The sequence below is a fragment of the Protopterus annectens genome, chromosome 8.part0, assembly GCF_019279795.1.
Source record: "Protopterus annectens isolate FY-2018-M chromosome 8.part0, PAN1.0, whole genome shotgun sequence".
Lineage (NCBI taxonomy): Eukaryota > Metazoa > Chordata > Ceratodontiformes > Protopteridae > Protopterus > Protopterus annectens.
In genome coordinates this window covers 60,273,165-60,286,677 of record NC_056741.1, presented here as the reverse complement: position 1 = coordinate 60,286,677, position 13,513 = coordinate 60,273,165, and the positions used below count along the sequence as shown (strand labels likewise).

The window sequence follows — 13,513 nt, the reverse complement described above, 5'->3', positions numbered from 1 at the left end:
TAGTGACTTCAATAGTTGTATTATTAAGACAGAGGATTTTAAATTTTGTTTTTTCATGAGAGAAGGATTTTAGGAAAAGGAGGTAATAATTGCATTTGCACATACATGCACTCACATTTTCATACACACACACACACACACACACACACACACACACACACACACCCTTGTGTATATGCATACATACACATTTCCACATAACTTGATTTATTCAGTGAGTTGGCATTTGATGATTATGTAGGAAAACTAGAGATGGCCATATCAAGAGATGAGATGTACAAAAACATCAAATGGCACAAAAGTATAATGTGTTGTCAGTACATAACATATGGAGTATGCTCTTCTCATGTCTCTATCTAACTCAGTAAGAACTAGGCACATATCTTTGCAGAGAGTTGTGTTACACTCTGGGACTTGAGGTGGCGGCCTCAACTGCTGTTCATTTCCACATGAGCAAGTCTGTCACATCCATCAAAAGTTCACGGTTGACATTTTTCATGTTACTTGAGATCAAAACAGAAAGAATGCATAGCATAAGAAATGTGCCATTCATTGCACAACTTTTGTATTTAGAATTCTGTCCTTGTGCATGCTTCCGAGGGGAAGTATAACCACTTTTGTCACAAAGCGAAGCATTGTGGAATGATCATTGTGCTTGTCTGACTGCAGAAGGGAGCACATAGCCTATCTAGGCTTCCCTCTAACTGTATTAACATTGTATCACTCAGATCCCCTTTACCCCAATCTTTCTTCACCTGTCTTCTTGGACACCAATTTCCATTCCACCACCAATTTTCATAGTCCATTCCATGGGTTCAAGTCCCTCCCAGTGAAGAAATACTATTAGTGATCCATGGAACAGCTGATCCTTACAATCTGCAGCCTGTGTCCCATGCACCATTCTTTTAGTTCAGGGTCCCCCTCCATATCTTCCAGATAAAAATTGATACACCCCCACATCATGTATGCCCCCATCCTTTTTTTACAGTACCCAGTGAAAAGAGCTACAACACCTCTAGCCTCTGCACATTCTCATCTATCTTTTTGGTAGCTTTCCACCAGGCTCCTTCCAACAGCTTGATATCTGTAAACTCCGTGTTACATTCAAAGTGCAACCAGATCAGGAGTCCATTAGTGTTTGGTGGGGGGGGCATTGCTTCTTTGGAATCCATCCTTCTGGAGAAAATGTATCCAGAGTCTGTTTTCCACTGCATCTTGCTGTGCTCCTGCTGATCCAGTCCTGATGTCACCTGCTGATCCAGCCCTGATGTCAACTGCTGATCTAGTCCTGATGTCACCTGCTGATCCAGTCCTGATGCCAATGCCACCTGTTAATCCAGTCCTGATGTCACCTGCTGTTCCAGCCCTGATGTCACCTGCTGATCCAGCCCTGATGTCACCTGCTGATCCAGTCCTGATGCCACCTGTTGATCCAGCCCTGATGTCACTTGCTGATCCAGCCCTGATGCCAATGCCACCTGTTGATCCAGCCCTGATGTCACCTGCTGATCCAGTCCTGATTTCCCCTGCTGTTCCAGCCCTGATGTCCCCTGCTGATCCAGCCCCGATATCCCCTGATGTTCCATTCCTGATGTCCCCTACTGATCCATCCCTGATGTCACCTGCTGATCCAGCCCTGATGTCAAGTGCAGATCCAGTCCTGATGTCACCTGCTGATCTAGCCCTGATGTCCCCTGCTGATCCAGCCCTGATGCCACCTGTTGATACAGCCCTGATGTCACCTGCTGATCCAGTCCTGATGTCCCCTGCTGTTCCAGCCCTGATGTACCCTGCTGATCCAGACCTGATGTCACCTGCTGATCTAGTCCTGATGCCACCTGTTGATCCAGCCCTGATGTCAACTGCTGATCCAGTCCTGATGTCACCTGCTGATTCAGTCCTGATGTCACCTGCTGATCCAGCCCTGATGTCACTTGCTGATCCAGTCCTGATGTCACCTGCTGATCCAGTCCTGATGCCACCTGCTGACACAGCCCTGATGTCAACTGCTGACCCAGTCCTGATGTCACCTGCTGATCCAGCCCTGATGTCAACTCCTGATCCAGTCCTGATGTCACCTGCTGATCTAGCCCTGATGTCCCCTGCAGATCCAGTCCTGATGCCACCTGTTGATCCAGCCCTGATGTCACCTGCTGATCTAGTCCTGATGCCACCTGTTGATTCAGCCCTGATGTCAACTGCTGATCCAGTCCTGATGTCACCTGCTGATCCAGTCCTGATGTCACCTGCTGATCCAGCCCTGATGTCACTTGCTGATCCAGTCCTGATGTCACCTGCTGATCCAGTCCTGATGCTACCTGCTGATCCAGCCATGATGTCAACTGCTGACCCAGTCCTGATGTCACCTGCTGATCCAGCCCTGATGTCAACTCCTGATCCAGTCCTGATGTCACCTGCTGATCTAGCCCTGATGTCCCCTGCTGATCCAGTCCTGATGCCACCTGTTGATCCAGCACTGATGTCACCTGCTGATCCAGCCCTGATGCCACCTATTGATCCAGCCCTGATGTCACCTGCTGATCCAGTCCTGATGTCACCTGCTGATCTAGCCCTGATGTCACCTGCTGATCCAGCCCTGATGTCAACTGCTGATCCAGCCCTGATGTTACCTGCTGATCTAGTCCTGATGTCACCTGCTGATCCAGCCCTGATGTCAACTGCTGATCCAGTCCTGATGTCACCTGCTGATCTAGCCCTGATGTCCCCTGCTGATCCAGCCCTGATGCCACCTGTTGATACAGCCCTGATGTCACCTGCTGATCCAGTCCTGATGTCCCCTGCTGTTCCAGCCCTGATGTCCCCTGCTGATCCAGCCCTGATGTCATCTGCTGATCCAGTCCTGATGCCACCTGTTGATCCAGCCCTGATGTCAATTGCTGATCCAGTCCTGATGTCACCTGCTGATCTAGCCCTGATATCACCTGCTGATCCAGTCCTGATGCCACCTGCTGATCCAGCCCTGATGTCAACTGCTGACCCAGTCCTGATGTCACCTGCTGATCCAGCCCTGATGTCAACTGCTGATCCAGTCCTGATGTCACCTGCTGATCTAGCCCTAATGTCCCCTGCTGATCCAGCCCTGATGCCACCTGTTGATACAGCCCTGATGTCACCTGCTGATCCAGTCCTGATGTCCCCTGCTGTTCCAGCCCTGATGTCCCCTGCTGATCCAGCCCTGATGTCACCTGTTGATCCAGTCCTGATGCCACCTGTTGATCCAGCCCTGATGTCAACTGCTGATCCAGCCCTGATGCCACCTGTTGATCCAGTCCTGATGTCCCCTGCTGTTCCAGCCCTGATGTCCTCTGATGATCCAGCCCTGATGTCACCTGCTGATCCAGTCCTGATCTCACCTACTGATCCAGCCCTGATATCACTTGCTGATCCAGCCCTGATGTCACCTGTTGCTCTAGTCCTGGTGTCACCTGCTGATCCAGCCCTGATGTCAGCTGCTGATCCAGTCCTGATGTCATATGCTTATCCAGTCCTGATGTCATATGCTTATCCAGCCCTGATATCACCTGCCGATCCAGTCCTGATGTCACCTCTGATCCAGCCCTGATGTCACCTGCTGATCCTGCTCTGATGTCACCTGTTGATCCAGCCCTGATGTCACCTGTTGATTCAGTCATGATGTCATCTGCTGATCCAGCCCTGGTGTTACCTGCTGATCCAGTCCTGCTGTCACCTGCTGATCCAGTCCTGATGTAATTAACACCAGATTGTTTCCCTTCTTCACTACTATCAGTTTGACTGCCCTCCTCCAGCTCTTATTTCCCATTGGGCTTGTAGTGCCCAAGTAATTTCTTTGCATTTGTCCACATAAAATGTCACCTGCCATTTTCTACCCACTTTGGCTGTCTTTTCAAATCCTTTTTTTAGAATCTCCCCACAACCCTCACTGCCATTCTTATCTTTGTGTTATTAGTGACTAGGCTTATCTTGCACTCTGTTCCATCAGATGTGCTTGAAACAAGCTCATTGAAGTATATTAGTTCTAGGACAGAACCCTGACATGCTCCACTAGTCATGTTTCTTATTCTTGACATGATCAGTGTCCATTCCTTCAATCCCATCTCGTTCCAGTCCCTTAATCTTTGTCCAGCCTAGATCCTTGCATTTTTCCTAGCAGTCAGCTACATAGAATTAAGCCAAAGGCTTAGGTAAAGTCCAGGTGGACTATGTTTATACGTATCAGCCTTCTGACCCACTTATACAGTTGGATTTAGCCAGACTGACAGCTCCTTCTAGCCAGGTAACCATTTTAGCTGATATCCTAGAAACTGCCATCCTGTAGAAAATGAACTGGCCTTTTCCTCAGAATTGTTTCAAGGGCATTCCTTTGACTTCACTGTCAGACTGACAGGCGTGTAATTCCCAGCATTAATTTCTTTTTCAATACACGCTTGCAGAAGGATCCCATTCTTACCATCTTGCACTTCTTAGGTACTTCTGCACCAAGCATTGGTTTGTTGAAGGAAGTCCATCTGTTGAACTGGCAGCAGAGTCTGTTCTTTATCCTCCTTTATGTTAGCCAGTTCCTTTTTCACATCCTTCCTTTCTGTCCTGGGATATGTCCACTGCTGTCCTCACCCTGTACCGTCTGCACCTGCATAACCCCTCCTCCCTCCCATGTCTTCATGAAGCAGTGTTCATTCAATACTTTTATTCTTTTCCCATTCTTTCATAATCTCCCTCCCGTCGTTGTTCATCCTGGTAAGGCCTGTCCCTTTATGTTGTATAACTAAGAAAGCTTTTGTTTCTTAACGTGAGTCGACTCCCTTTGCCGTCTCCTTATTTTGCCCTTCTGTTTGCATCATCGTACTGTGCTTCCTCTTCCTTCTCACCTCCCTTCTTTCATCTTACATACACCTCTTTTCTGCCCTGCTTGCCAGTCTTAGATTCCTGTTATGTAATTTCGAATGGCTAAACCTGTAAGAGAATCATATCATCCTAAAATGTGTGTGTCAGCAAGCAGTTATTATACAATTAAGTGCAGTAGATGCATGCACAAGTATCATTTTTGATAGAAATTATCAACGTGCTGAAATGGGTTTCCTCCTGGTTGAGGTTTACCTGTAATCTACTAATGTGTACTAATTAGGCTGAAATTATATTAATTTGCTTTTTATCATGTTTGCTAATTACATGATAATACATATTCTTGCATCTATATTACAACGTTGAACATTTAGATTGTCGAACGCCTGAACATCGACACCTAAATGTTGAATGCTGAAAACCGCGAATGGCCACTTATGCAAATTATGTTCCCCGTGAAAAAATTTGCTTGGCCAAAAAAAACCCCAACAAACTTTAAAACCCTAACAGAGTGGGGGGCTTCGTCCCCTACACCCCCCGATAACTATATATACCAACTCCAAGATCGCTCTACACCAGGGAAAAGGGCAAATTCCCAATGACGGCCAAGTGAATTTTTTTCCTTGGGAAAATTTTCAGAGTTCGACATTTAGGTGTTGATGTTTAGACATTAAACAATCTAAATGTTTGTCGACATGATAGGAACCCTGTATTCTTTAGTTATCACTTACTTTTCCCTTAAGCTGAACCATTCTGTATCCCTTTAAAAATATATCTTCATGTATGTCATATTTACGATGTGCATGGTAAATAGTATTCTAAAAGTTTTTGTGTGTGGACAATTCCTGTAAGTCTTCTTAAAGTAATTTCAGAAGTCACTGGGACATGTGACTGGATGAGATGAGAGACCTATATGTACTGTCCGCTAACAACAACTGAAGCATTTCACAGTGACTTTAATTCTGGCCTAAAGTTAAATGTACATTTTTCTCTTTTAGATATCATAGAATTGGGAATCACACAGAAAATGCACTTACCAAAATAGGAATTCCAGTGAGAGTGTCATAGATGAAAACTATCGCCCCAATCAAATTTGTCATCTGTAGAGACATCTTTGCTGATTCTGAACCATCTAGTGAAGATCGTCGTTTCCCTTGAGCATCCTCCACCACAATAGTGGGCACATTGAAGGCATTTTTGGCCACCTGAGGTCGATCTCGTGCACAAAAAGTCTGGAAGATAGTGATGGCAGTACATACAAGCCCCATAATAATACCACCACCTAGCAGGAGAGAGAAACAGACTCCAAAACCTAGACCAATCTTGCTGACAATAAACTGGCACCCAGTGGCATAGTAGCGGTCATCATTGTCATGCCACCCAATGGAAGGTAGGGTGGACAGAATGAACGAGACCATCCAGACACCCATTATGGCATGCAGGGCTTGCTTGCGGGTATTGCTGAGTCGGTAGTTGACAGGCCACCGCACCATCCACATGCGGTGGTAGGAGAGAGATGTCACTGTGAAGCAAGTGGCCAGTGTGAGTGTGTAGAAGGTTGACACAAAAACCTTGCAAATCCCTTCGTTCCAATCATAGTCCGATGCCTGTTTCCGCAGCTGGATGACTGCATACATTGTGAGAGGGACTGCAACCATCAAGATGTGCGTGCCAGCTAGGAAGCAGAGAAGAAGCTCCAGCGGTTTCTGTTTCTGCTGTTTTGCAGTTACACACAGGATGGCCCAGGCATTAGCCAGTAATGACAGCACACCGCACGCCAGCCAGGATAATGAGTTATTGTGAAGGGTCTCTTCATCCGTACTCCGAGGCATGTTGCACGACACTTGCAACCCTAGCTGGTGGCAAGAGCTCATTCCGCCCTCCCTTCTCCCAGTTTGGGCGTTGTGCAAGAAAGGGTTGGAGCAACAGGCCCCACCCTCTTCTGGCACAGAGTGGTTTAAATGACCTTTGACCTTGAGCTAGTGCTGCCAATCAGAACATGACATGGAGATATTCAATAATTATCTCATAGCTTGTGATATCCTCTTTTATAATATTTAGTGACCTTGCAGGCATAACTGGGCAGGGATCTGTCATGCTAAAAGAGATAATAATGAGCTAATAATGATTGTTTATTTATTTGTTGGTTGTAAGGTATAAAGTGGGTTCTATTTTAGTTTATCCACTTACAGTGTTTAGTCCACCTTCTAAGCAATCTACGTCTTTTTCTTCTGATAATCAGGTCCCAATGCAGTAACTTCTTCTTACTTGCTTTCAACGATTTGACACCTGTTTACAGATCCATAACTCAACAACTCTGACTGCATTTCTTTCTTTTTGTCAAAGTTTTAATGATTGCCTTGCACAATGTGATTTCTACACACTTTTTCCCTTTCTGCCATTTAATGCAGACCACTCAGTAAGTCTCTGTTTTAGTCCAAGATCAAGAAAATTATGTTCTTTTTCTAGAAAAGTTTTAGGCACATGCACAGAGAATAAGAAAATAATGGCTACAAATATGTCATACCTGGATACTCATCTGGGATCCTGAGGGAATTATGTTTTCCTTCATGTATAAAGAGCGAATTTACTTTCTTTTCTTTTTTTGGCACTAAGCAAAACAGTTCAGAGAGTGTTATACATCATGCTGTGGCAAACAGGAGTTTAATGTAAGCACACAGAACATTAAACAGTACTGTAGCTTATATTACTTTTTAGCCATTGTCTTTCTGTTTAACTACGATGATAATCAGATTAATGTTTGCCTACTGTTTTTTAGACAAAATGACACTTAACAACTCTGTTAGGGTTTGCTTCTCCTTTTTATAATTTAATTTGTGTGAGCCATAAAAAGAAATTGCACCTGCATTTAAAGTGAAAACCAATGAGCTACAACTTTCCTTCCTAAGGCAAAGATAACCCGAATGAGCTGTATCTGATGAAAACAATTGCTGACTTTGAGTACAGGCTAATTTTGGCCAGCCCTAGCTTGGCTCTTTTGAATTATAGACACAGGGAAAGGGTCAGGCACTGCTATCAGAAAGAGCAATTTGTTCTTCCTTTGGGAATGCTTGGACAGGGAGCCACAGGCTAGTGTACTGGCTTGTTGGTGTTCTTTTAGTAATGGCACAGCAGACAGGAAGAGCAACACCAGAGTCAGACAGCGTCTGACAATGACAGCAGTACTAAATGGTGCTGTACTGACATGTTAGACAGAAATAGAGGGGTGTGCATGAAGTGTTAACATTCTTTAATTTTGATTGTTGCTGAGATAATTAGTCGCCAGTGTGGCACCCCACATGAAATGATAACACCCTTGCTATCAAACTTCCTCCCTGGACAGCTCTGTATTGGCCTTGAGTGAATATTTAGAAAAGCTTTCTGCCATGATAATCAGATAGCACAGGTGCAATGATAGGACAGTGTTGTGTGTGTGTGTGTGTGTGTGTGTGTGTGTGTGTGTGTGTGTGTGTGTGTGTGTGTGTGTGTGTGTGTGTGTCAGAGGGCAGGGAGCAGATTTTTTTCAGAAACGTTAGACGGTAGTCTTTTCTCGTAAAATGCCAACATGCAGTCGTAGCTAGTACTTTTAATTTTCCTTGGCAGTCACTAAATTGCTGTAACAGTAAAAACACTGTCTAGATGCCACTTAAAGACAGATATGCCATAAAGTATTATTTTCCCCCTTATACCCAATTACCTAGAAAAAATATACATATATTTTGTAGGAAGCTCTGCGATAGCTTACTAGTCTGATTTTGTTAATGTCCACACCTGTATTAGTAAATGGTCCTGTGCTCTCTGATGCAGGTTTGTGAGCTGGTCTGCAGTATCTCTATCTCTGGAATACTTCAAACTCAATACCAGCTACTAATTATGGTGTCCTAAATATAGGATTTGAACTTGAGTGGGATGGATGGAAAACATGCTTACAAATTCTGCAATAAATTGCATCATTTTTGTAATATAGCTACTAGCCCCAAAATACGTTATTTTAGAGCATGAAACATTTATTTTAAAGGCGTTCTAAAATGCATGGGGAATAATAGATTTGAAAACTGTATTTCTCTGTAGCCCTTATAGCCACGAGGCACTCTTCACTTATTCTTTCTTCTCTCCTTTGCTATCCTCTTAGCTTCATATCCTGTTGGACAATTTCCCGCAACACTGCTTATCTATAAATTATTGCATAAACTGCAAGAAGTACTGCGGTACCGAGCCAAGACAAAAGTGTTCAGGCTTAAAAGTGATGGATATTTTCCTTAAGACCTACTTTATAGATTGTTCCCTTAGCTAAGTGTGCTAGTAAAAACTAATTTCTATAAAACTCTCTGGCTATGCCCACGGGAGTCTTTGTCTCTCTCACCCATATCTCTCTTGACCTTATCCGTCTAGATAAATCGCCCTTTACTTAGTGTGGTGCAGTTTTAAGGCAGGGACTCTGTGGAGTTTTCAGGAGATGATCACTTGATTCTTCTCAGATCTTTCTGTTAAAAGTTTTGTTCTGCTACCTGGTTACTATGATAGTCTGTTTTTCACCACAGAATATCGTTTAATCAATCCTGATGCAAACCATCGGACACTGTTCTGTTTAAAATTCGCAAAGGACACGGGCCCTGACTGTAACATTCTCTCTTGTTCACCTCCCTATTTATCTACTACACTATTCCAAGGATGGGGGAGGGACAACAGACTGGAATATTTTCTAAATAACTGTTTATGCTTCCCTGTTTTCTTGGATGCCTCAAGGTTAGCTTGTTCCCTTCGTGCAGTTGATATGTCATTAACTTATCCAGTCGGGAAAAGTGTACTACAGAGGCACGCTTCCAGGTGGGTTGTTAGATTTGCTGTACAGGAGGGCAGAGAGGTAGCTACAGACATGAATCTTTGAAGAAAGTGAAGGAGGAAATACTGAAACATGCCAAACAAATCTCCAACGCTGGTAGTAAAAGAGTTGTCAGATACATGTTGGAGGTTCCAATATCTTTTTCTGTACTGCCAAAATAAAGATTTTGTGTCTCATAATTCATGGTATTTTCTATAAGCAAATGTCCATATTTATTTCTATATGTGCTTTATAAAAAGAGACAAGTGTTTTCCTTGTATATGGCTTAAATTTCCTGTGAAGTACTTTAATTCCAGTAAGTTTTTTACCCTGAAGCAGACACATGGGCTGAATGGTTAATAGCTGCACATCTGTATGGTCTCAGGTTTTGGAGAATGTTGCTGTTTATGTTGTCATCAGATGGTACCAAGAAATATTCCCTTAGACATTAGGGAAAAAAAAAAAAAGTATGCGAACGTGAAAGCAAGCTTTGTTCAGAGTGTGTCATAATGATTGAAGCTGGAAGGTAACAGCAAGTATTCTGATGAAAAATGCACAAACCCAGCAGTTTTCAATTGCCACAAAGAATGGTGTCGTTGTGCCTGCAGACTGCTAGAGACACCTGGAAATATCAAATTCTTGGAGGTTGCACACTGGGCTTTGCAACCTTTTGTCCATAGCTGGAAGCTCTGCTGGGACTTCTGCAGACAGATCTGCACATGAAAAGTGAATGGCTGGGCTTAGATGCAATGGCAGGGCTCCTTTGTTCATTTCTTTTCATATAATTAAGAAGAAACTGACCCGTAGGCTGTGGAAGACTTGCAACATTTCACAGTCGTACCCAGATAGAAGACAGATCACCTGTTAGAGACAAAGAAGAAAACTGTTTTATTTTGAAGCACAAAAAAAGATTCATGTGAATATCACTGATTTGCATGCCTATTAGATGCTTTTGCAACCCTTCTATAGACATGCCTATCTTGTTTTCCTACATATATTTCTGCTCACAGTGTCAATCTGTCTGTCTTTCTCAGCTTCCACGTATCTGTTTACATGCAACAATCAATATCTGTTATTCTGAATGTAGCAAATACTTCTCTCATTGTCTGCCTGAAACACCAGCATTTTTCTGCAGCTCTGAGTCTGCCATTGCGTATATCTTTCAAGTATACATTTTTGTTTTATCTGCTGAAACTGATCTTTCATTTTAGCATTCTGTCAATATTCTTAGGAGCTTTTGTTAACATTCCAGCTGCATCAAGTAGAGGCAAAAAGCCCAGTTTTGAATGGGTCCAATGCAAAAAATAATTATATACAGCGCAAATAAAACATAGCTATGTGTGAAATTTCCTAACCCAAGGTCAGTAAAGGTTCTAGTTCTACCAAAGGAAAATGTGATAAGAGCCAGTACTGCTAATACAGTATTTTATATGACAGACATGATGTCCTGTTAACAGGTTGTATTTTAAGGAATGTTTTAATCCAAAATTCAAAGTGCCTTCTACCCTTCCACAAAACATGCAACCAGTCAAAACATTATGCAGTTACTTCTCTGAACATTATTTGCTGTGGTACGACTTCTGGTCAGTGAAAACCCACACAGAGTTTCAACTAGCGCTGGTGCTCTTAGGTTACCAGCAAAGATTCTTTAAATCTGGCACCATCTAAAATCTTACTTAATTTTCAGAGAACATGGATGAGGTGAGGTAAAAGTTTCAACCCTCAAATGGTACAAGATCAAGGAGAAACATTTAGTGAGTGTTCAGAGACAAGTTACAGAGGGCTCAGCTGGTGAGAGGTTCCCCCAAGTTGCCTGAATTTCCAATGCAGCTAGCAAGCATTTAGGACGTATAGCCAAAGACACTGCTTGATGTCTTCATCCTCCTCTGCATACAAATTTGATCAAGCCACTGAACGAATCTACAGCTCTGGGGTCACACAAAAAAAATCCATACCTAGCTGTGTCTTACCCAGAAAAAAAAGAGTCTATTTTGTCTGATAAGGTTTGTGTTGTTGAATCTATATCTATCAAAATATAGGTAACCAAGTCCTTTAAGTCAAACAGGTGACCACAGATACTTTCTTCTTATATAAGGGGCAAACCCTCCTACACTCCCATGAGGAGGACAACGACACTTGACCTAACATAACCAACTCCATTGGTTGAAAAACCTCCAGATGAATGGAAACATCTGTGGGTGATCACCCTTTCCATTTATATGGACTGATTGTCATCATTTTGTTGCATAACAATTTACAGACATAAATAAAATCTACTTAATCCTTGATACCCCCTTTTTTGTTTATTTAGTATTTTATATTTGCAAATCAATGGGTCAAAGATATGTTTTCAAGCATTGGTCAAAGCAGTTCACTGTATGTGCATGTAATTAAAACAGTAGCACCAAATATTTTCAATGTCATTTTAATAGTTAACCACTTAAGTGGACTAATCCAATGGGGACCCTTTAGATCCACAATCTTGGTTACAAGGACAAGGATAAAAACAATGCATATCAACAGTTCTGAGCAGCAAATTAAGACAACTTGTTTTTGCAAGGTGGCCGGAAAGTGGAGTATTTGTAGAAAAAAACATGTTGCCCATAAATAATATTTAATATGTCTTAAAAATACTACATTTGTTGCAAAGTTTAATCTTAGTAAGTCATGAAAACATACAAATAAAGACTGGTGAGCTAGTTCCTGTGGTACAGGGTTCGATTCCCTGAACTTTCATTTGCCTACTCTATGTCCATGCGCTCTCTCACCACAGTCAGCACTCCTGACAAAGAAGAGATCACCAGCACAAACACCACACCACTCACATCACATAGCCAAGCACAACACACACACACCTAGTGCAGGGGTCCTCAATAAAAACTTACCTAAACAGCAGAGACCTCCAAAACACACTCACACACATTCCATACACAACACCAAACACATCACAGACAGCAGACAACACACCCGAGTCTCACAAACACAGTCCATAAGGCAAAACAATAAACCATACAGCCCACAAGATACAACAATAAACCAAACATACTAGTCATTGGTGACTCAACTGTGAGGCATACTGATGTCCTCCTCACCAGGCTCCACAAGAAGAAGGTCATGGTCAGTTGTCTGTCTGGTGCCAGAATCCACCACATCATGCATGCACTTAAGTCTCTCCACAACAGGTACAAGTATGACTCTGTCATTATCCATGTTGGTGTGAATGACTTGAGATGTACCTCCCTGGACTATATGAAGAGAGACATCATCGAACTCTCAGAGTATGTGTCCCAGGTAGGTATTACCATAGCCCTAAGCAATATCCTACCTTCACCGAGAATAATACCACAATACAAACAAAAAATAATTGACTTCAGCAATTGTCTTAGTTCTTGGTGTCATTCCAAGGGGATCCAATATCTGCCTGCCTGTGATGACATGGTTAACAGGCCTCGATTTTTTGCCAGAGATGGCCTTCACCTATCACCACTGGTTTTCTGGATCCTGGCCAAGGCTCTCACCTAACCCATTGTGCCTTTTTTAGGCAATCTCCCAAAGACAAACCTTCCAACATAAAAGATCTGTCAAAAAGCAAACTGAAGGTCATGCTGTTTAATGCTAGGAGCCTTAACCTGAACATGGGCTTACGCTCCCTTACACTGGAAGATGCCGATGTCTGTCCGGTCATGGAAACTTGGCTCAGGGCTGTGGAAAGCACCTCTGCCTTACCACGCTATACCTCATTCCACACATTCTGACTCCAAAATGAGGTTGGGAAGACTAAGGGTGGTAAAGTCTCTATCTTCATTAAGGACAGGCACGCCTCCAGGCTGCTTTGCCAGCATGACGCAC

The 13,513-nt window shown here is 43.1% G+C and overlaps 1 protein-coding gene across 2 annotated transcripts in view; it reads right to left on the bottom strand.

Moving 5' to 3' along the window:
- The window catches only part of GPR162 (G protein-coupled receptor 162), a 1,233,952-nt gene that overhangs the window by 808,333 nt on the left and 412,106 nt on the right, over positions 1–13,513 (bottom strand). For both annotated transcript variants that reach the window (XM_044079613.1, XM_044079612.1), the window contains one exon: positions 5,880–10,525. In XM_044079613.1, coding sequence (XP_043935548.1) covers positions 5,880–6,716 — 837 coding nt within the window. In that variant the 5' untranslated portion in view covers positions 6,717–10,525. The remainder of the gene's footprint in view (positions 1–5,879; positions 10,526–13,513) is intronic.